The 19,483-nt window shown below is 56.7% G+C and overlaps 2 protein-coding genes across 2 annotated transcripts; one reads left to right on the plus strand and one right to left on the minus strand.

Annotated features, from left to right (window-relative positions):
• Positions 1-1,883: 1,883 nt before the first annotated feature.
• Positions 1,884-9,877, minus strand: SPATA33 (spermatogenesis associated 33). Its single transcript, XM_044255534.1, has 3 exons — positions 9,810-9,877; positions 9,452-9,616; positions 1,884-2,107 (listed from the first exon to the last, which is right to left on the minus strand). Exons 1-3 carry the CDS (start codon positions 9,844-9,846, stop codon positions 1,902-1,904), a joined length of 408 nt encoding a protein of 135 aa, XP_044111469.1. The 5' UTR covers positions 9,847-9,877; the 3' UTR covers positions 1,884-1,901.
• Positions 9,878-10,042: 165 nt separating this feature from the next.
• Positions 10,043-19,230, plus strand: CHMP1A (charged multivesicular body protein 1A). Its single transcript, XM_044255535.1, has 7 exons — positions 10,043-10,134; positions 11,989-12,008; positions 14,143-14,220; positions 15,132-15,278; positions 15,678-15,806; positions 16,145-16,332; positions 16,824-19,230. Exons 1-7 carry the CDS (start codon positions 10,128-10,130, stop codon positions 16,843-16,845), a joined length of 591 nt encoding a protein of 196 aa, XP_044111470.1. The 5' UTR covers positions 10,043-10,127; the 3' UTR covers positions 16,846-19,230.
• Positions 19,231-19,483: the final 253 nt, after the last annotated feature.

Here is a 19,483-nt window from a genome sequence, read left to right on the forward strand (position 1 = left end):
GCCGCCCCCCCCACCGCCCTGGTGCGCAGGCGCGGACGGATTCTTCGGCGCAGGCGTGTGACGGACTTCCGGGGCGTTTCCCCGGGCGACGGTTCCCGGGGGGCCCGCCGCAGACCCCGGAGGACCTCCGTCCTGGCGGTCCGCTCGCGCCCCCGAGGTTCCCGCCTCGTTTCGGTTTTCGGCGCGGGCGCTGGAGGCGGCTGCGGTGCTGAGGAACGGCCGCCGGAGGAGGAGGCCGGTGGACGAGGGGCGGGCGGCTCTGGAGCCACGCAGGGTCGGGGAGCCGAGCGCGTCCGAAAGCGGCGGGAGGGGCGGCCAGGACTGCGCGCCGCGGGCTGGTGCGGGTGGAGCGGCTGCGGGGCCCGGTCGGGCGCAGGCTGGCGGACGAGGTGAGCGATGCCGGAGGCCGGGCGCGAGGAGGGGGCGGGCGAGCCGGGGGCGCAGCGCTACCCGGGGGAAGGAGCTGGGAGGGCGGCGGGGCGTACGTGGTAACTGAGAAATCAATCCTTAGAATCTCTGGTTTTAACTTAAATGGTCGTAGCCACTTCATTCCAGCCCTTTTCAGATTCGTTCGTAAGCACAGCTTCTAGCTAACAACGAGAGCAGAGTCCGTGAAGTTCGCACGTTGTCTGCTCGGGATGCCCGGGACGGCGGGAGGAGGGCCGCTCCTAGGGCGGACGGGAGCCGCGCCGACCCGGCGGAGTCAGATCTCGTCTGTGCGGGCTTCATCTTCCCGCACGGTATTCGGGTGCGAGTCAGCACCGGGAAACGTGTCGCGGGAGTACAAACAGTGGGGCTGAGAATGGGCCACTGAACACTGCCAAGATGGAATGCGTTATTCCGACTGGAAGTCCGTTCTCCTGAATGGAGAAGGACCGAGCGTGCAGCCTGCCGACCGTCCTAGGAACGACGGGAACACACACACACTGGTACCAGACTAGAGGCCTCGGACCGGATTCCCCCCAGCCACTCCGGAGGAGTGTGCAGCCTCGGCCATGAGCTGCTGGTGAGGGTGGAAGGCCAGCAGGGGACCCCGAAAGGCCCCTCACTGGCGGGTGGGAGCCACAACCCCAGGAGGTTGTCAGCTCAACTCCCCTCCTCCCACAGCAGCTCTCACAAGGCCACCGCCCAAGTTCTAAGTGCCATGTCCGACCCCTGCCCCAATTCCACATCTTCGTCTGGATCATTTAATACTCTGGGTCACCCTAGAGTCGGGGTAGGAGCCCTTGGGCCTCTCCTGGTGACTGCACTTTGCTGCTCTGGGACTTGATGCCTTGAAAGTGAGTCCCCAGAGTCCAGCCTTTTTTCCAAGTACAGGGGACATTTCACTCGCTGTAACTGCGGAGTCCTTGCACCACGCCCTTCAGAAGTGGACAGGAAGGATTTTAATTGCCCAGCAAGAGAGAGAGATGCTGCCTGCCGCTGGTTCCTCGCCCTGCATAGCCAGTGACAACAGAGGTCTACTAATTCACATATCACCGCAAAGTTCCGTCTCTGGGGGCGCCTGGGTGGCTCAGTGGGTTAAAGCCTCTGCCTTCGACTCAGGTCATGATCCCAGGGTCCTGGGATCGAGCCCCGCGTTGGGCTCTCTGCTCCACAGGGAACCTGCTTTCTCCCCTCTCTCTCTCTGCCTGCTTCTCTGCCTACTTGTGATTTCTCTCTCTGTGTCAAATAAATAGAATCTTTAAAAAAAAAAAAAAAGTTCCGTCTCTGAGCCAGAGTCCCTCTTGCCCTCTGCCAAGCTGCCTGCAGCTCTGGGGAAGGTAAGACCAAGTTAGTCACTGAGAGGAATCTCATTTACGGAAGGGGCAACTGCAGCTTCCCAAAGGGCAGGATGGCCCTTCTGCCATCATGGCTGAGACTCCGAGCACAGTGAGCAATGCCAGCTACTCAGTGCTCGTTTATTCTCGGAAATGATAGGCATCTACGGTGCTGGGGTTTCTGTGTCGGTAGTAGGGCGTCCATTCAACCTGCTCCTTAATGGTTCTCTGCTCGTCGCTTCCGATGGAACTGTAGCTGGTCAGAGTCTCTTTTGAGGCTCTAGTGATGGTGATCTGTGGAATGACAACGTTCTTCTTGCTCGCCTTTACCTTTCCATCAGGGTTCTCTAGAAGGAAGAAAACATCCAGGTATTTAACGAGTCTGGAAAAGCTCTTCTACAAGGCGGACAATGCCTATGTTAGGGCCAAAGCAAAAGAATTCGATGTCTGGTTCAGGAAAAGGAGGGCAAGGTCCAAAGCAGCCCAAACAGTGAATGAGTGTCCCAGAGCTCTAACAGCTGACGCCTCAGGCACGAGGGTAGAGAATACTAGACACTCTCTTTCAGGGGATAGAAGGGAGACACCTCCACCATCCACTGTGGAGAGACCAAGCTGCCAGCCAGCTTCTGGGACAGACAAGGAAGGAAGGGGACAGAGAAAAGCAGCAGCAGGGTCTGCCCCAGAGGTGAAGGTTCGGATACAGTTTCCAAAGGATTCTAAATCGGGTTAAAAATAAAACAAAACCAAAAAAACCACCTCTCTGTATAGAACCTTATCAGTGAATGCGGAATACGTTTCTCCTTTTTAAAAAAAAAAAAACATTTATTTATTTTAGAGAGCAAGTGTGAGCAGAGGGAGAGGGAGGGAATTCTCAAGCAGACTCCCTGCAGAGCACAGAGCCCAACGTGGGGTCAATCCCATGACCCTAAGATCACAACCTGAGCTGAAACTTAGCCACCCAGGTGCCCCAAGAATTGACATTTCTGGAATCAGCCACAACATTTTCTTAAACTTAAGCTTACAAGGATTGCATAGGACTTGTGAAATGTCAAGTTTGTCAAAAGTTACAAAATACCTAAGCAGAAGTGCTTTTCACGCCTGCTGCATCTCCCAGCCACCCCTCGACAGGGCTCCAGGTTGGAGGCACAGGGCTCTGTTAAAGCCTGACAGAGAGTGCTCTCTGCACAGGTGTGTTCAGGTAGAGTTCGAGTAATCACACGATCGTTCCAAAATGCTACCAGGCTGATCCTGTTGCTTTTCACTGTGCTTTGTGCCCCACTTAAAGTGCCTGGTGAACTCGGCCGCCTGGGGTGCAGTTCTCCGTCAGACATCATGGGGAGCTTAGAATAAGGACTGTGAATTCCAAGCCACAACACTTCCTGAAGTAGGGCCTCTTATGAGCTGTTTTGCAGATAAAGGAACTGAGCACTGAGAGGTCCTGCGCTCAGGGCCGCTGATAGAGGGAGGTGCCAGGGCGGGAACTCTGTCCGTCTTCATGGCCACACCCCCAGCTTTGATTGTTTTAACTCCGAGTGAATGGCCCATGGCATGTACTAGGCACTGAGAGTATCCTTTTTATTTTTAGAAGTCAGTCAAAATCTGCATTTCATATTTTGCATTTAAATTGGGGTTTTCATTTTTTATATTAATTTACACATTCTTTTATTTTTTTTTTAAAGATTTTATTTATTTATTTGACAGAGAGAAATCACAAGTGGATGGAGAGGCAGGCAGAGAGAGAGAGAGGGAAGCAGGCTCCCTGCTGAGCAGAGAGCCCGATACGGGACTTGATCCCAGGACCCCGAGATCATGACCTGAGCCGAAGGCAGCGGCTTAACCCACTGAGCCACCCAGGCGCCCCTTTCTAGAATGTTCTTGAACATGGGGTGCATTGTGACGAGACAGGCCTGCCCTTAGGGCACCTTCATGCAGAGAAGCACGCGAGGGGGTTGGGAAGCAGGCTCCCCGCCGAGCAGAAAGCCTGATGTGGGGCTCAGTCCCAGGACCCCGGGATCATGACCTGAGCCGAAGACAAAGGCTTTAACCCACTGAGCCACCCAGGCACCCCTTGCAGTCACTTTTTAAAAAACATTTTATGTATGTATTTGAGAGTGACAAAGAAACCAGGAGCAGAGGGAGAAGCAGACTCCCTGCTGAGCAGGGAACCCAAAATGGGCCTCAGTCCCAGGACCCTGGGATCATGACCTGAGCTGAAGTCAGATGCATAACCGACTGAGCCACCCACGCACCCCGCACTGATCTAGTATTATACTGGAACTACATTAATTATTATAAATTTTTTTAAAAGATTTTTAAAAGATTTTTTTAAAAGATTTTAAGTAACCTCTGTCTTCAATGTGGGGCTCAAACTCACAACCCTGAGACCAAGAGTCACACTACAAACTGAAGCAGCCAGGCGCCCCAATTTTGATACATTTTTAAACTTTTAATTTTGAAACTATAAATTCACAGGAAGTTGCAAAAGTACAGAGAAGCCCCCATAGACCCTCACCCAGTTTGGCTAGCGGTCCCAATGGTAACCTCTACTGTAACTACAGGACAATGAAACAAGACACTGATTATGGCACAAGGTGTGTTCTAGGCCATTTTATTCCATATAAACCTCACAAAGATCAAGATACAGAACTGTCTGATCATTACAAAGACCCCGTCTCCCTATACCTTGATAGCAACACCCTTCTTCCCCTGCGGCCTCCCCACTCCTGCCTTCACTAACCCCAAGCATGAGACCTTTTGAACTTGGCTTTTTTCACTCAGTATGTTTCTAGTAGCTGATAAACAAATATCCCACAAGTTTCTCTTCTTTTTCAAAAAATTATTGCAAATACGCACACTCTACTCTTAAAGCATGGAAATACTCAGACAACGTCAAAACAGAACAGTGTCGGGAGTATGCACGCGCGTCACTCCGCTTCGGCTGACATTCTGTCACCTTGTTTTGTCTGCCTCAGTTTTTTCCTGTGTATTTGCAAGCAAATCTCAGACATAATTTTATCCGTAAATAATGCAATATCGATCTCTATCAAATAAGGATTGAGCATCACCACAAGACCCTTGTTACATCTAAGAAAACGACCATTGATTCCTTATTATCTAATACCCAATTTGGTTATCTCAAGAATGACTTAGCCCAGGCCCACACTATATTTGGTACCTAGGTCACTCAAATCTCTGCTATGGACTGAATGTTTGTATACCCCCAAAAGTCACATGTTGAAGGTCTTGTCCCCAGTGGGATGGTATCTGGAGGTGATCAGGCTGAGTTGAGTTCATGAGGGTAGAGCCTCCGTGAAGGGATCAGTGTCCTTACAGTAGGAGGAAGAAACCGTAATCCCCTCTTCAGCCACGAGAAGACACAATTAGATGACTGTAGGGCAAGAAGGGATCATCTCAGAAAACCAAATCATCGTACCCAGGTTATGGGGTCCTCAGTCCTTACGGTTTTAACAAATAAATGTCTGTTGTTGAAGCTACCCATTTTGAAGCTGCCCCTATTTTGTTATAGCAGCCCAAGCTGAGGAGGACACCCTCCTTTTTTTATGCCATTTTTTCTTTTTTAATTTTTTAGAGGACAGGAAGGGGCAGAAGGAGAGAGAGAATCTTTTTTTTTTTTTAATGTTTTATTTGTTTATTTGACAGATCACAAGTAGGCAGAGCAGCAGACAGAGAGAGGAGGAAACAGGCTCCCCGCTGAGCAGAGAGCCTGATGCGGGGCTCAGTCCCAGGACCCTGAGATCATGACCTGAGCCGAAGGCAGAGACTTAACCCGCTGAACCACCAGGCGCCCCGGGAGAGAGAGACTCTTAAGCAGACTCCACACCCAACACTGAGCCCAACACAGGGCTCGATCTCAGAACCCTGAGATCATGACCTGAACTGAAATCAAGAGTCAGACACTCAACCAACTGAGCCACCCCTGCACCATGATGTCATTTATTTGTAGAAAAATTAGGGTCTTTTTTTTTTTTTTTAAGATTTTATTTATTTGACAGAGAGAGAGACAGCCGGAGAGGGCAACACAAGCAGGGGGAGTGGGAGAGGGAGAAGCAGGCTTCCTGCTGAGCAGGGAGCCTGATTCGGGACTGAATCCCGGGACCCTGGGATCATGACCTGAGCCAAAGGCAGATGCTTGGGCGCCTGGGTGGCTCAGTGGGTTAAGCCGCTGCCTTCGGCTCAGGTCATGATCTCAGGGTCCTGGGATCGAGTCCCGCATTGGGCTCTCTGCTCAGCAGGGAGCCTGCTTCCCTCTCTCTCTGCCTGCCTCTCTGTCTACTGTGATCTCTCTCTGTCAAATAAATAAATAAAATCTTTAAAAAAAAAAAAAAGGCAGATGCTTAATGACTTGAGCCACTCAGGAACCCCTCTTTTTTTTAAAAAAAAAAAAATAGGATTTCTAGTATTTTGGAACTGGCTGGTTGCAGATTTGTGGTGTGTTAATCTCTTTAATGTCTGCATACAGACTTCGTAAGGCAGTATTTTAAGTATACAGATAAGCAGTAAGACAAGATGCTATACCCCCATCACAGGGCTCCCACAGTTAAAACCCACAATCAGACCTCATCTCTGCCCCGGCACTTACCCTCTGCTGGTCACTACTGCTGTAAAACAACTTACCCAAACTCTCTTAGCTTAAAGCAATGGTTTTATTTTCTCACAATTTTAAGGGTCAGGAATTCAGGACAGGTTTGAGCTGGCAGCTATCACTTGTGGTTCCCAGATGGCTACAGCTGAATGTTGTCCGGGGCTGCAGTCCTCTGGAGGCTCCGCTGCGCTGGACGTGCAGGACGGCCGCTCAGAGGGCTGGTCACTGACGGTGCCGCTATGTGCCGGCGTGCAGCTCAGCTGGGAAGACTCAAAGGCCAGGGGCCGCATCACCTACAGGTTTGTTCACTCCCAAGTCTGGCACTTGGCCTGGAGGGCACTTCGTGACCAGGACTGCTGACGGCAGCACCTCCATGCGGCCCCCCCCAGGTGGCTGAGCTGCTTGAGACCGTGACGTGGCAACTCGGGGCTCCAAGCACCAGCCTGGGTTCCAGCGAGCAAGGCAGGACTGCGTTACCAGTCATGGCCCAGCCTCAAAAACCTCTGTCACCACATTCTCCTGGTTACAAGAAAATGTCAGGCTTGCAGAGTTTTAAGGAGAGAGAATCTAGACTCCCCCAGGAGGGCGGAGCATCAGGGTCGCCAGCAGAACAGAGGGACAGGATGAGTTGTGGCTGCCTTAGCCACACTACGCTCCCTCACTGTGCAACAAATCTCAGATACCGTCTCCATCAGCCACATCCGGACTCGGGTATATCCCATGCTTTCTGAGGCACAGTTCACACCAGGGAAAATGCAGTTCTTAACATGCACACCGGGGTGAGTTTCACAATTGTACGCATCTCGGTCATCACCCAAACAAGATGCATGATTTTCTCACCTTGCAGGGTCCTCCTGTCAGCCGGCCACCCCCTCCCTGACCCCAGCAAGAACTTTCTGATTTCTGACCCGTGGTAGTAAGACTTACTCTTATTAATTAGGTAGTAATGCACAGAAAATTTGACTGGACACAACTTTACATTTCTCTAAGGCTTCTGTGGTACTTGGTTAATTGAAGGAAACTCTGGCTTCCCAAAATCCTGCCTTTTCCAAACCTAATAGGGAAATTCTTCAGCTTTAAAACACACCTGTGAGAGAAGACGCTCTTGCCCTAGTGGAGATGTTCTACCCGGCAGACCGCGCGCGTCTTCCCTTCTGACTGTTGGCCACCAGGACCAGCGACTCGCCTCATTCACGGAGTCTTTTCTGGGTTTACTCAGTCTCTTTGCAGCACATAATACCGTCGACTATTTTACCTTCTTTCTTTCTTTCTTTCTTTTTTTTTGAGACACTGTTTTATTCATTACCTTCTTTCTTTTTTAAGAGCTTCGTTGCATTATAATTTATGCTCCACCTGTTTAAAGCATAGCACTCAATGATTTTTAGCAAACTTTCAGAGCTGGACACCATTGTTCCGTTTTAAGAACATATCCATCACCTTCAGAAGACCTCTTCTGCTCTTTTGTGGCTAATCTCTGTTCCCACCCTTAGTTCAGGCTTCCCTTTATATAAATCTGCCTTTTCTGGACATCTCATGTAAATGGCACCATAACATATGTGGTCTTTCCATCTGGCTTCTTTCAGTGGACTGTTATGATTTGGGAACTTCTTCATGGTGCAGCATGTGTCAGGGCTTGCTCTGTGTCACTGCTGAGATGTCTCCTTACACGGAGGAAGCCCACTCTTCACCTCCTTTCTTGCAAGTCCGTCCTCACGCTAGCTCTATGTCCAGGTTCTCTCCACCCTCTGAACTGAGGGTGTGACAGACACTGTTGGCGTCTCTCCCCAGCCCTGCCCACACCTGCCCTTGCTGACAGAGGTCCAGCCTCAGAATTTTCACCCTGGAGCCCATCCTAGCAATGTTGGGCAGCTGACATCCAGCAGGGGAAGGTTCTGCTCCCAAGACAAATAGCCTCCCACGGATGGGACAGCTTTCTTGTCTACATGTGACACCTAGAGCCATCCAGCTCTCTGGGGACCGTAGGTACGGAGGGTGACAAAAGTATGCTCAAACAGTCCTTGACGTCACTGCCTGCTGCTGAGCAAGCCACCCTGAGGGCCGTCCTCCAACCCTTTCCTTGGGGAACACTGAAGCGCCCAGGGAAAGCTGCATCTTGTTGGCTGTTCTGTGGCTTCCGGCCCGAAGCCTCCTGATAGACTGGTAGCATTCTCCAAACCTTCTCCCCAGGACTCTGGCCCTTCCTGCAGACTTCCACTCTTAGGCAAAGTGAGTGCATCAGGATCTGAAGGCAAGCCTCGTTCCCCAGCCCAACACCCTCCTTGCAAATGGTTTCCTGCCCCTGATATCTGCACAGGTGCCTCAGTCTGAGCCTGCCCATGCCAGCTCCTCTGTCCCCGCCAGGCCAGCCTTCCTCCCAACATCAACCCCTCAACTGACTGTCCGTTCGCAAGGTCAGTGACACTCAGGGCCCTGGACCTCCCACATCTCATCCAACAGCAGGATCGGCTGGTTCTACATCCTGGATCCTTTTGGAACGCCTACTGCCAGTGCCTCATTGGCTCCTACTCCGTCGCAGCACTGGGCCTGGGACAGGTCCCCTCCCACGGCCCCAACAGCCTCCATTCTGGGGAAGCCTTTTCCAAGGGACAAACCCCATCACACCTCCTCGTTTAAACTAGTTTAACAATTCCACGTCCACAACACACGTGACAAAACGGAGCAAAGGCTTCTTATTCCGGCTACGGCTTGTGGCCTCCCCTCCCGCACATGCAAGGGTCTAGCACCCCTGGGCCGTTAGCAGAGCGAATGAATAAAGGGAAGCAACCTGCCCAGCCCTCTAACCCCTCTGTCCCACCAACGCTGCAGTCTCTGCATCCGCGAGCCGTCCACGGCTGAACGCCAGACCCACGCGGCCTTCCAGGGTCCTGCTGCGGAGCGCCGAGGGGTCGGGAGTGCGCTGTGCGGCGGCGCGCCCCGCAGCCCCCGGCGACTCGCCCCGATCCTCCCCGAGCTCCCACTCCGCCCGCGGTCCTGGGGACGCACCTCCCGAGCGCGTCCTGGAACCCCGCCGGCTGCATCCCACCCCCCGGCGCCCCGCCTCGGGCTCCGGGCCCTGGGCACGTCCTACCTTCGACTTCGGATGAAGAAGGCCGCGATCCCTTGGCTGCCCCTTTCTTCCCCGGGGGGCTCTCCGCGGGCTTGGTCAGAGGCTCCTCGGCCTCCGGAGAGCGCCTGTCCGTCGACCCTTCCCTCGGCCTCGCGCCGGAAGAGCCGCGCGCCCTCGCCTCCTCGCCTGCAACGCACGCACGCCCCGTTAGCCGCGTCCTCCTCCTGCGGCTCGAGCCGCGGGTCCCCGCCCCGCCGCGGCCGGCTGGGGCCGGAGCCGCACTTCGCCTCTCGGAGCACCGGCCGAGAAGACCCCGCGGCGCGGCCGGGCGCCCCGCAGCTCCCCGCCCCGCGCCGACGGCGGGCCCGCGCTCCTTTACCTTTCCTAGACTTGGGTTTGCTTTTGGAAAGTCCCATAGGGAGCCCACCGCCCCCGCCGGCTCCGCCCGGCCCGGCCCGGCCCTCCGCACCCCCGCCGCCCGCGGGCCTCACAGAGGGTCCCGCGGCCGAGCCGCGCGCGTCGCCACGGCAACGCCCCCCCCGCGGGATCCGCGCCGCGCTCTCGCGAGAGCCGCCGCTCGCCGGAAGTGAGCCGTGACCCCGGAAGTTCCCGCGCGGCCGAGCGGGTAGGGGCGGTCGACTCGGCCCGGGGGTCCCGTGCGCCGGTTCCTGGGAGGGCTGCCGCTGCCGAACCGGCCATGGACGGTAAGAGACCCCGGCCGCCAGGGGAGGGCGGGCCCCGCGGGCCTCGGTCAGGGACCCCGGACCCTCACCCCCTTCCCCCAGACTCCTCCGCGTCCGCCCCCCACACCTCCAGCTCCTGTACCGGCGAGCGGCGGCGGCCTTTGAGGCCCTGGGATGCCCGGTCAGAGGGCACCGGGGGAGGAGACGGCGGCGGCCCTGTCCCCGAGCCCCGCCAACAGAAGTACGAGGCGCTCGGGCGAGAAGCCCTTCCTGCACGCCGGGCCCGGTTGTGCGTGCGGGGCGGGAGCCTGCCGCCCCCTTCTCCGGGTGGGGAGGCAGAGCCCCGGCTGCCTAGCCTCGGCCGCGCTCCGGGCACCAAGGGCCAGGAAGGACGGGTGGTCAGGTGAGGTCCTGCGTTTGCCGGAGGGCGTACGGGCTGGTGCGGCACGCCGAGAGGTAAGGGGCCGTCGGACCACGGCCTTATCGCCGGTTGGCCGGAGAGGGGATGGACAGCTCCTCAGCCCCCAGCGCAGGCTGGCCTTCCCTCGGCAGCCCCCAGCTCTCAGGGTGGCTTTCCTTTGGCCGGTTCACTTTCTTCCAGGGTCAGGTTTCGCGCTAAGAGCTCTTTGCTCCTGCGAGTCCGTTCCTGGTGCTCGAGTCCCGAGAAGGCCGAGGCAGGGAGGGGCCCGGAAGCCAGAGAGCCGGCCACACCTCCCCTCGCTTCCCTGCGGGCGGCACTCTGCCACCCGGGTCCAGTTAGCTCGGATTCCCAGATTCCACAGTGGCCTTGGCCTTGGCCTTGGCCTGGGCTGGCACAGGCCGTGAGACCCCCACCCCCCACCCCGCGCCAAGGCTCTCAGCTGGGGGCCTGGATTTGCATTTGCGAACTCCCCGCTCCCTCTTTCTGGTTACAGATCTCGCGTCTTCTCTGGACTAGTGTGGTAGACCCTTTGAAACAACGTTCTCCACACTTTTAACAATGGAAGAAACTGAGATAGTTTAAATGTGACTCTGTATCTCCCTGACTCTGGAGTTTGGTGGGTGAGAGCAGGTGTGGCTGTCCGAGAGTTAGTCTCCCTGGTTCTTCCTGTGGCCAGGGGGGCGCCTGAGCCTGATTTGATGGCTCAGACATGCCAGATGCCATGGAAGGTGGTCTCTGGCTGCGGGCCAGGTCTTTGATAGCACAGGAGTCACCCTCTTGCTCCTTTTATCCATTTACTTTTGGGGACAAAAAGTATATAAAATAACAGATCGCCCAATACTGAGCTTTACTAAATTGGGAAAGAATCCCAAGGGCCTTTGTCAGGGTGCCTTAATTTCAAACCCCAGCTCGAGTTTTCACTCTGGGCCACATGCTGTATCCATGACCAGTTTTGTTGGCACACTACTCCTTGAGGACAACCCCTGCCACCCTGGTATTACCTGTAAGGAGTCAGAGGTGAGAGAGCCTCTACATTTGCCCTTTGGCCGATGAGGGAGCAGAGCCGGTGTGCGAGACTATCTTCTGCCTCCAGTGTGCAGTGGGTCTCCCTGAAGGCGCCATCCGTGCCTGCACCCTGTCCCAGCTCTCTGTGTCAAGGAGGGTCTTAGTGGTCCCATCTGCCTCTTGGACGTGCCGCTTGTCACAGTTGACATCCTCAAACCAGGGGCGCCTGGGTGGCTCAGTGGGTTAAGCCTCTGCCTTCGGCTCAGGTCATGGTCTCAGGGTCCTGGGATCGAGTCCCGCATCGGGCTCTCTGCTCAGCGGGGAACCTGCTTCCTCCTCTCTCTCTGCCTGCCTCTCTGCCTACTTGTGATCTCTGTCTGTCAAATAAATAAATAAAATCTTTAAAAAAAAAAGAAAAGAAATCCTCAAACCATCTCCTTTCTTTGCAGATACCCTGTTCCAGTTGAAGGTATGTACCGAAGGACCTTTCACACCAACCCTGTCTTAGTGATTAGCAAATGAGGACAAACGGTGTCAGTCACACTCAGAAGGACAGATTACAAACTGCGTGATTTCTGAACAGTGGCCTTCTGGACTGATGACAAGGGAGAGGTTATTGAGTTGGCTTGATGGCATATTAAGCCTTGCCTTGTCTTGGGCTGAGCAGAGGCAGGTCACGTGGGCTCGTCCATGAGGGAGTGAGCCTGCTGTCTTTAAGAAACATCTTTGGGAAACTTGGGTATTAGGTGCATCCCTTGGTGTTCCACTAGGCATTGCAAATTGTGGTTCACGTTCCTTCCCGTCACGTGGAAGGAGAGCGTTCTGAGCAGCAGAGCAGCCTCTTACGATTAATCCACACAAGCTTCCGCCACTTTTCCATTGAGTATCTCCATAGTTAGCCATCGCGCTCCGTTCCGAAAGGCTGCGCAGGGCCGAGGTGCCCACACGGCTGACTCGCTCATCACACTGGCTTTGCAGTGGAGAGGAAGGGCCGGGGACACCCGAAGGCCCAGGTGCTTTGTTTGCCAAGCTTCCAGCTTGTGGAAAGTGCTCAGGGCCAGATTCCCAGGTCAGGAAAATCTGGATTTTTCCCTGAAAGAATGTAAGAGGGGGCACCTGGGGGGGCTCGGTGGGTTACGTGTCTGCCTTCGGCTCAGATCACGATGTCAGGGTCCGGGGACCGAGCCCCGTGTCGGTTCTGCTCTTCGGGCAACACGTTCCTCCTCCACCCCTTGATGTCGCTCGTGCTCTCTGACAAATTGAAAAAAAAAAAAAAACTTTTTAAAAAGGAACATAGGAACGTGAGGTAGGTAGACAAGAAACCCTTCCTGTGTGACAGAAGGTCCCAAGTGGGGGGGCACCGAGGGCCAGTGTTGGGTGGTCCTCGCAGGCAGGCAGGTGTCTCCGGCCGAGGGGCCGCCGCCGCCGGGAAGCCGTGTGGCCTCTGGAATGTCACGCTCGCACTTGGCTTCTCTGACATTGCCGGCCGGCTTCCTGGCCAGATGCGGCGTTGGGGGGGGCTGTGGGGACCACTCCCACCCGGCCCGCGGCCCCTTGCAAACACAGTGTTCTGTGAAGAGAGCGCGTCGAGGACTCTGTGTTCCCATTTGGGGTCACCTGAAGCAGATTCTGTCAAGTTTTTTCAGAAAGTTGAAATCCATGGTAAGGGGGCCGGGCGGCTCAGGTGGCTAAGTGTCCATCTCTTGTTTTTGGCTCAGGTCATGATCTCAGGGTCCTGAGTTGGAGCCCACGTCGTGCTCCGCCGCCGGCAGGGGCGTCTGTGAAGAGTCTGCCCGGCCCCTTGTGCGCGCGCCCTCCCTCTCTTCCCCGTGAATAAATAGATCTTTCAAAAGGGAAAGAAAGAGGGGCACCTGGGGGCTCAGTCGTTAAGCGTCTCCCTGGGCTCAGGTCACGATCCCAGGGTCCCGGGATCAAGTCCGCATCAGGCTCCACCTTCTCCCTCTGCCTCTGCTCTCACCCACCAAAGCTCAAGAGTCAGGTGGATCCGGGTTCACGTGTAAACTGTTTCAGTGTCTTCCATGTTTAAATGCGGAGAACGATGTCTGAAAGGGTCCACCACACTCTCTGTCAAATAAAGAAATAAAATCTTTAAGGAAAAAAAAAGGAAAGAAAAATCCATAAGTAATACTGAGTGTGTGAGTTGGCCTTTTTTTTTTTTAAAGATTTTATTCACTTGAGAGACAGAGATCATGAGTGGGTGGGGGGAGAAGCAGGCTTCCTGCTGAGCAGGGAGCCCACACGGAGCTTCATTATGGGACCCTGGGATCACAACCTGAGCTGAAGGCTGATGCTTAACCGACTGAGCCGCCCAGGCGCCCCTGTGTGAGTTGGCTTTTTAACTTCCCACGCTGGGGGAGCGTTTGGGTCCGGTGTTCTGGGTTAGGACATACTAGGAAACCTTCACAGCCCTCCCTGTCCCCTCAGAGACCCAGCGAGCTCCCTGCATGCGGTCCCAGGCCGTGAGGACACTGGCAGGCCAGGCCCCCTCTCTGTGCAGTAGGGGCAGGGGATGCTGAGGAGGGTGGGGAGGGTACCCAAGGACCACCGTGTGTGTCTGACCTGCGTGTCCTGTTTCTGCTCAGTTCACAGCCAAGCAGCTGGAGAAGCTGGCCAAGAAGGCGGAGAAGGACTCCAAGGCGGAGCAGGCCAAAGTCAAGAAGGTGAGGCCGCCGGGCCCCCGGGCCCTGCCCCTCGCTGCTTTGGCTTCTGTGGCTTCTGCTGCTTTGTTCTGTTATCTTCTTTTTGTGGGAGGTGCACCCCATGACTCTGACCACGGGTGCTCTCTCGGGCCTGCTCAGGGCCTCCAGTGACCCCTCTCTGCCTCCCAGCCCACTAAGGGCATCCACAGCAAAAGGACCGGGTGTTGCCTTTGCTTTTTTCCTGGAAGGTCCATGCCTTTTCTTTGCTTCCAAAGTTCTGAACACGCATTTTGCACAAATTGTGTGGGACGTGGGCTTCCAGCCATCCCCACCACGCCCCAGCCCCCTCCCTGCCCTCTTCCTTGCGTAGCCCGTGCCTCAGGCATCAGATTTGGGGCAGAGGGGAGGTGGTGGGGACTTCTGGCTGCTCTCCGTGGGGGCTCTGACAGCTGTTACGTAGCTCCCGGGGGTGTTAGGGTTTGGTGACCCTCTCCCCCAAACTGGCACTCCCAGGGCAGAATGGAAACCGGAGGACTGACCCCAGTCTGTTCCTTCGGTTTCCTCCACGGTCTTACTTGCTTGGCGTCAGCCTTCGCCACGGCGGTTTGGGAGCGCTTGTGGTGTGGGCGGCTGCAGAGACCAGAGAGGGCGTGCGGCAGGAGGAGAGGGGCTGGAAGGGGGGGAAAGCGGCTGTGTTCCTGTGGCCGGGTCTGCTGTGTAGCACCCAGCGCGGGCTAGTGTGGTCTGCTGCCTGGACGCCGCAGTCCTGAACAGGCGGGGGGCCTGGCGTCTCTGCATTCTCACGGAGCTCACAGGCCAAGGGGGCTGCCCCGTGCTCGCAGATCTTAGCCTGGGAAAAGCCAAGAGCAGGTCCCGATGGTCGGTCACAGGTCCTGCACGGTCTCCCAGCCTGCGCTTCCGGTCACTTTCAGGCTCTTCAGCAGAAGAACGTGGAGTGTGCCCGGGTGTACGCCGAGAACGCCATCCGGAAGAAGAACGAGGGCGTGAACTGGCTCCGCATGGCGTCCCGCGTGGACGCGGTGGCCTCCAAGGTGCAGACGGCCGTGACCATGAAGGGGGTGAGTGCTCGTGCCTCGGTCCCTGTGCCACGCGGGCGGGCTCCTGCCGGAGCCTGGCTGGGCAGGAGGAGCCGTGCCGGTCCCCGTGGGTGGTGTCGCAGAGATTCCGTCTACACTGTGAGTGCGGCACCAAAGGACGAGACAAGGTGTCCTCGGGTTTGTCTTAAGGAGCCGTGGCCTGTGGTTCAGTTGATAGCATTTTCTGGAGACCTGCCAAGAAAGAGCCTTGCAGCTCCCAAGAGGCCCAGCCTGTCCCGAACAGGGCTTGGCTTGGCCAGGGCTGGAATCCTGTTGGCCCTGGGCGGAGCAGGGGCCTGGGGAGAGGGCCGGGGGCCTGTCCCCTGTGGGTGACATCTCCGTCCTTCAGTTCTGTTGCCTCCTCACTTCCTCCCGTGCCAGGTGACCAAGAACATGGCACAGGTGACGAAAGCCCTGGACAGGGCGCTGAGCACCATGGACCTGCAGAAGGTCTCTGCGGTGATGGACAGGTTTGAGCAGCAGGTGCAGAACCTCGACGTGCACACCTCGGTATGTCGCCCGTGCTCAGGGAAGGCAGGGCTCTGCCCGGGAGGGGCTCAGGTAGCTGGCCCCCTCTGTGGGAGCTGCCTACAGAGCTCCTGACTCCTGCGGGGTCTAGACCAGTATGTGGAGGCCTGGCAGATACGAGGGAGGCTTGGCGCTGGGGCGTGAGCGTCTCTTCCAGGGTGGTAGTCGGCTCAGCGCCCAGGGGTCTCAGAGTGCTGGAGACAGTGCCTTGGGAAGTAAAGGGGGGTCTAGTGCGGGTGAAGGGAGTGAGCAGGAACCACGTCGGGAGGGTGGCCGGAGGTCCCAGGCCCGCACCCACCTGCCCAGACCGTGACCCCCAGGTGATGGAGGACTCCATGAGCTCGGCCACCACGCTGACCACGCCGCAGGAGCAGGTGGACAGCCTCATCATGCAGATTGCCGAGGAGAACGGCCTGGAGGTCCTGGACCAGCTCAGCCAGCTGCCTGAGGGCGCATCTGCTGTGGGCGAGAGCTCCGTGCGCAGCCAGGAGGACCAGCTGTCTCGGAGGTGGGCTCAGTGCCCCTGATGCTGGGCTCTTCACCCCATGCTCTGACGGTGGGGCTGTGGGAGATGGCCGAAAGGCCGCTGAGGCCTCGGGAGTAGAGCTCGTGCGGCAGGCCTTTGGCCCAGGGGTGCTGCTCCTTCCACAGAGGCCTGCAGCTGAGGCCCAGCCCAGATTCTGGCTGGCTGCCTGTGTCCCCTGCCCATTATTCAGTCCGTGTTGTGTCACCATGCGCTCTCACACTGTCCACGGTTCACGTTAGGAACCCACATGACAGGTGTTTGACAGCCCTGTCTCCCCTGGCCGCTCCCCTGGCTCTTCCTACCCTAACCTGACGGCCTTGCGAGGCCGAGCTTTAGAGGGGAGGGTCGTGGCCTGGTGGAGGGGAGAGGGGCCCTTGGCCCCCAGGGCTGGTGTCTTGGATCAGGTGCATGGCGGCTCAGGGGCGCCTCTGCCCCTCCTCCTCCCTCACAGCAGCTGTGTTGTTCATCTGCAGGTTGGCCGCCTTGAGAAACTAGCCGAGTCCTGCAGGGCCCTGCGTCCCTGGCCCTGACGTGCGGGAAGGGCCGGGGAGGAGGGCTCCATCTCTCTCCCCACGCCGCTTGCCTTTCTGCACACCCTGCAGTGTGGCCCTTCCCTCCAGGCCTGGGAATTGTCCCTCTTAGCGTAGACGGTGGCTGTGTCCCGGTGGGTGAGTTTGCACAAACTTCTGACTTCCGTGGGTTATTTCTGTAACTCTGGGCTGACCGGCTCGGGGTTCTGCTGGCTCCCCTCCATCCCCCAACCTGGTGATAGGGACTAACCAGTGGATGCCATGGGGGCTGTGGGGGCCTTCAGACTCTGTGTGACAGCAGATGTGCTGCTAGCGGTCAGCCGACAGGGGTCAGCGCTGCTTCCTGTTGCCGGGCCCCTGGAGGCCAGCTGGCCGGGCCCACTCGGGATCCCTGGCATCAGGCGCCATGCTCCAAGTCCAGGCATGCCTTTCCAGGGGTCCCCACCCTCTGGAAAGCCTGGGGCCCCAAGGGGTGTGCTCTGTGTCCTATAGGAACTCAGGTCTGCACTGAGGTCCTTCCCAGTAAGGAGCTGGCGGTCTCCCACTCCCACTTGGGGTGCTGCGTCTGTGTCGCTCTCTTCTGTACTGTAAATAACGGGTGCCTCCCCCCAACTGGTCTCTCCCCCGTCTTTGGGCTCACACCATTCAACCTGGAAGCCGGAGGGGCCGGCTGGAGTGCGCACACCGGAGAGATGCCCCCGGCAGGCCAGCTTTGGGAGGCCCCGAGGCAGCTCCTCCCGATGACTTTCTGGGACAGGCAGCACTTTCCATGTTAAGTTCCTGAGGTTTTCTTTGTTTTCTTGAAGCTTCCAGGGTTTTTTGTTTTGCCAAAATAGAAGGAGCAGACAACAGATGGGGAGCACTGGGTCCAAGCCCGGTTCTTGGTATGAACTGGTGAGAACTCCATGGTTGGTCCTCAAGGGGCCTGGCTCTGTGCATGGCCACCGCCCAGCCAGCCCTTCCCGGAGGTCCCAGCTGTCCTCAGCTGGTTCTCGTAAACAGAAACTTTGGAGACTTTTACCATGACTCACTGCGTGTGATTCTCCTGGACCTGCTTGTTCCTGGGTGTTCTGTGTGGTCTGTTATGTTGGGACAGCCTTGATGCTTGAGACGGTGGCGTGAGACCCCAGAGGCCAGGTCGGCGTACTGTCTGGTTTTTCTTCCGCAATGCTGGCCTCGCCTTATTCCCCGGCCGTGGTCTCTCAGGGCACCCATGTTCTGGGGGCTCAGAGAAGATGCTCGCTGTCCAGGGGCCCAGTGAGGGCGGAGCTCCACGGCTGTGGTTCACCAGGGAACACTGGGTGCACTCGCCTGTTTCCTAAAATGCTGTTGTGAGTAAAGAGATTGACCCCTGAGTTTTTCTCCGGCTTTCTTCAGTGGCCTTGGGTAGGGTGGGGAGCCATAGGTAGGCCCCCGATAGGGCTCTCCAGCCCTCAAGTAGGAGGCTGAGGAGGGTACCTGGAGGAGGGCGGGTGGGGCGGGCGGGCCGAGGGTTGCATGCTCTGGGCTCCACCCCTACAGATGGAGTTAGAGTCTGAACTTGCAAATTTTCTTAACTTTTTACCTTGAAATAATTTTAAGCGTACGCAAAATTGCAAATTGCATGGTTTCTGTCTACTTCTGTCTGTCAGCGCCCCCCACTTTCTAGTTCACCTCTGTGACCGGCTGGGTCACCTTGCAATGCTTCCATTCTTCCAAGCTGGGGCAGGCCCGTTTGTCTTTGTGACCTAGAAGGTCCCTTTTTGGTTTTTTTTAAGAGGTAGAGTGAGCGCATGAGAGCGAGGGAGGTGCGTGGGCAGGAGGAGGCGGGGAACCCCAGTCAGGCTCCGCATCCGGCACCGAGCCCGGCAGGGGCTCAGCCTCGTGATCCCGAGAGAGTGACCTGAGCTGAAGTCAAGCATCGGACACCTCCAGCCGAGCCCCCGAGACGCCTGAGCGGGAGGCACCCTGACCTAGAGAGCCTGGACACGCGCTGGCCAGTTACTTTATAGACTGCCTTTCCACTCGGGCTGCCGGGACTTTTTCACATGAGGACATTGAGGTCCCAGCTGTTGGCAAGAGTCCCACACAAGTGGCCTCGTCTCCTCCTCGCTTCCCACCCGGTGCTCCGTGCTGCTGTCTTGTTCACTTGGGATGGAGTGTGGGCCAGGCATCTCCCCCGTGACGTGACGTTCTGTTTTCCCCTCTGTTGAGCATCTTGTGGGGAGAAGTTTCAGGATTGCAGCATCAGCTGGAAACATTGTCATACTTTGCCCCGATACTCCTTTCCCTTGATGAGTCTTCCTGGTAACAACGTTCGTGGTGATTTCCTGTTTGCAGTTCTGTTTCAAAAAAGCGATCTCTCTGTTTCCTTACCGCGTTATTTCCATCCGCGTGGGCCTGGGGGTGTTAACCGCTGTGGGCCCCAGAAACCACACATGGACACCCCACTGGGCCCCAGAAACCACACATTAGCCCTGCTCGGGCTCAGTCTGGCCATCCCCTCCTCACGTGTAACTTCCCTGACAGCAGAAATCAGCCTCCGTGTCCTCCTGGCTTCGTTCATTTGTCTTTCCACAAACCACGGAGGACTGTTAACCGCCCCTCTGTGGGACTGCTTGCGG

This window comes from Neovison vison, chromosome 7, assembly GCF_020171115.1.
Source record: "Neovison vison isolate M4711 chromosome 7, ASM_NN_V1, whole genome shotgun sequence".
In the NCBI taxonomy this organism is placed as follows: Eukaryota; Metazoa; Chordata; class Mammalia; order Carnivora; family Mustelidae; genus Neogale; species Neogale vison.

Excerpts from the sequence above, each read along its gene's own strand:
- SPATA33 (XM_044255534.1), bottom strand. The coding sequence starts at position 9,846 with ATGGGACTTTCCAAAAGCAAACCCAAGTCTAGGAAAG. Across the intron at positions 9,617-9,809 it reads CAAACCCAAGTCTAGGAAAG|GCGAGGAGGCGAGGGCGCGC; the intron begins GTAAAGGAGCGC and ends CGTGCGTTGCAG. Across the intron at positions 2,108-9,451 it reads TTCTTCATCCGAAGTCGAAG|AGAACCCTGATGGAAAGGTA; the intron begins GTAGGACGTGCC and ends TCTTCCTTCTAG.
- CHMP1A (XM_044255535.1), top strand. Across the intron at positions 14,221-15,131 it reads AGCAGGCCAAAGTCAAGAAG|GCTCTTCAGCAGAAGAACGT; the intron begins GTGAGGCCGCCG and ends GGTCACTTTCAG. Across the intron at positions 16,333-16,823 it reads GAGGACCAGCTGTCTCGGAG|GTTGGCCGCCTTGAGAAACT; the intron begins GTGGGCTCAGTG and ends GTTCATCTGCAG.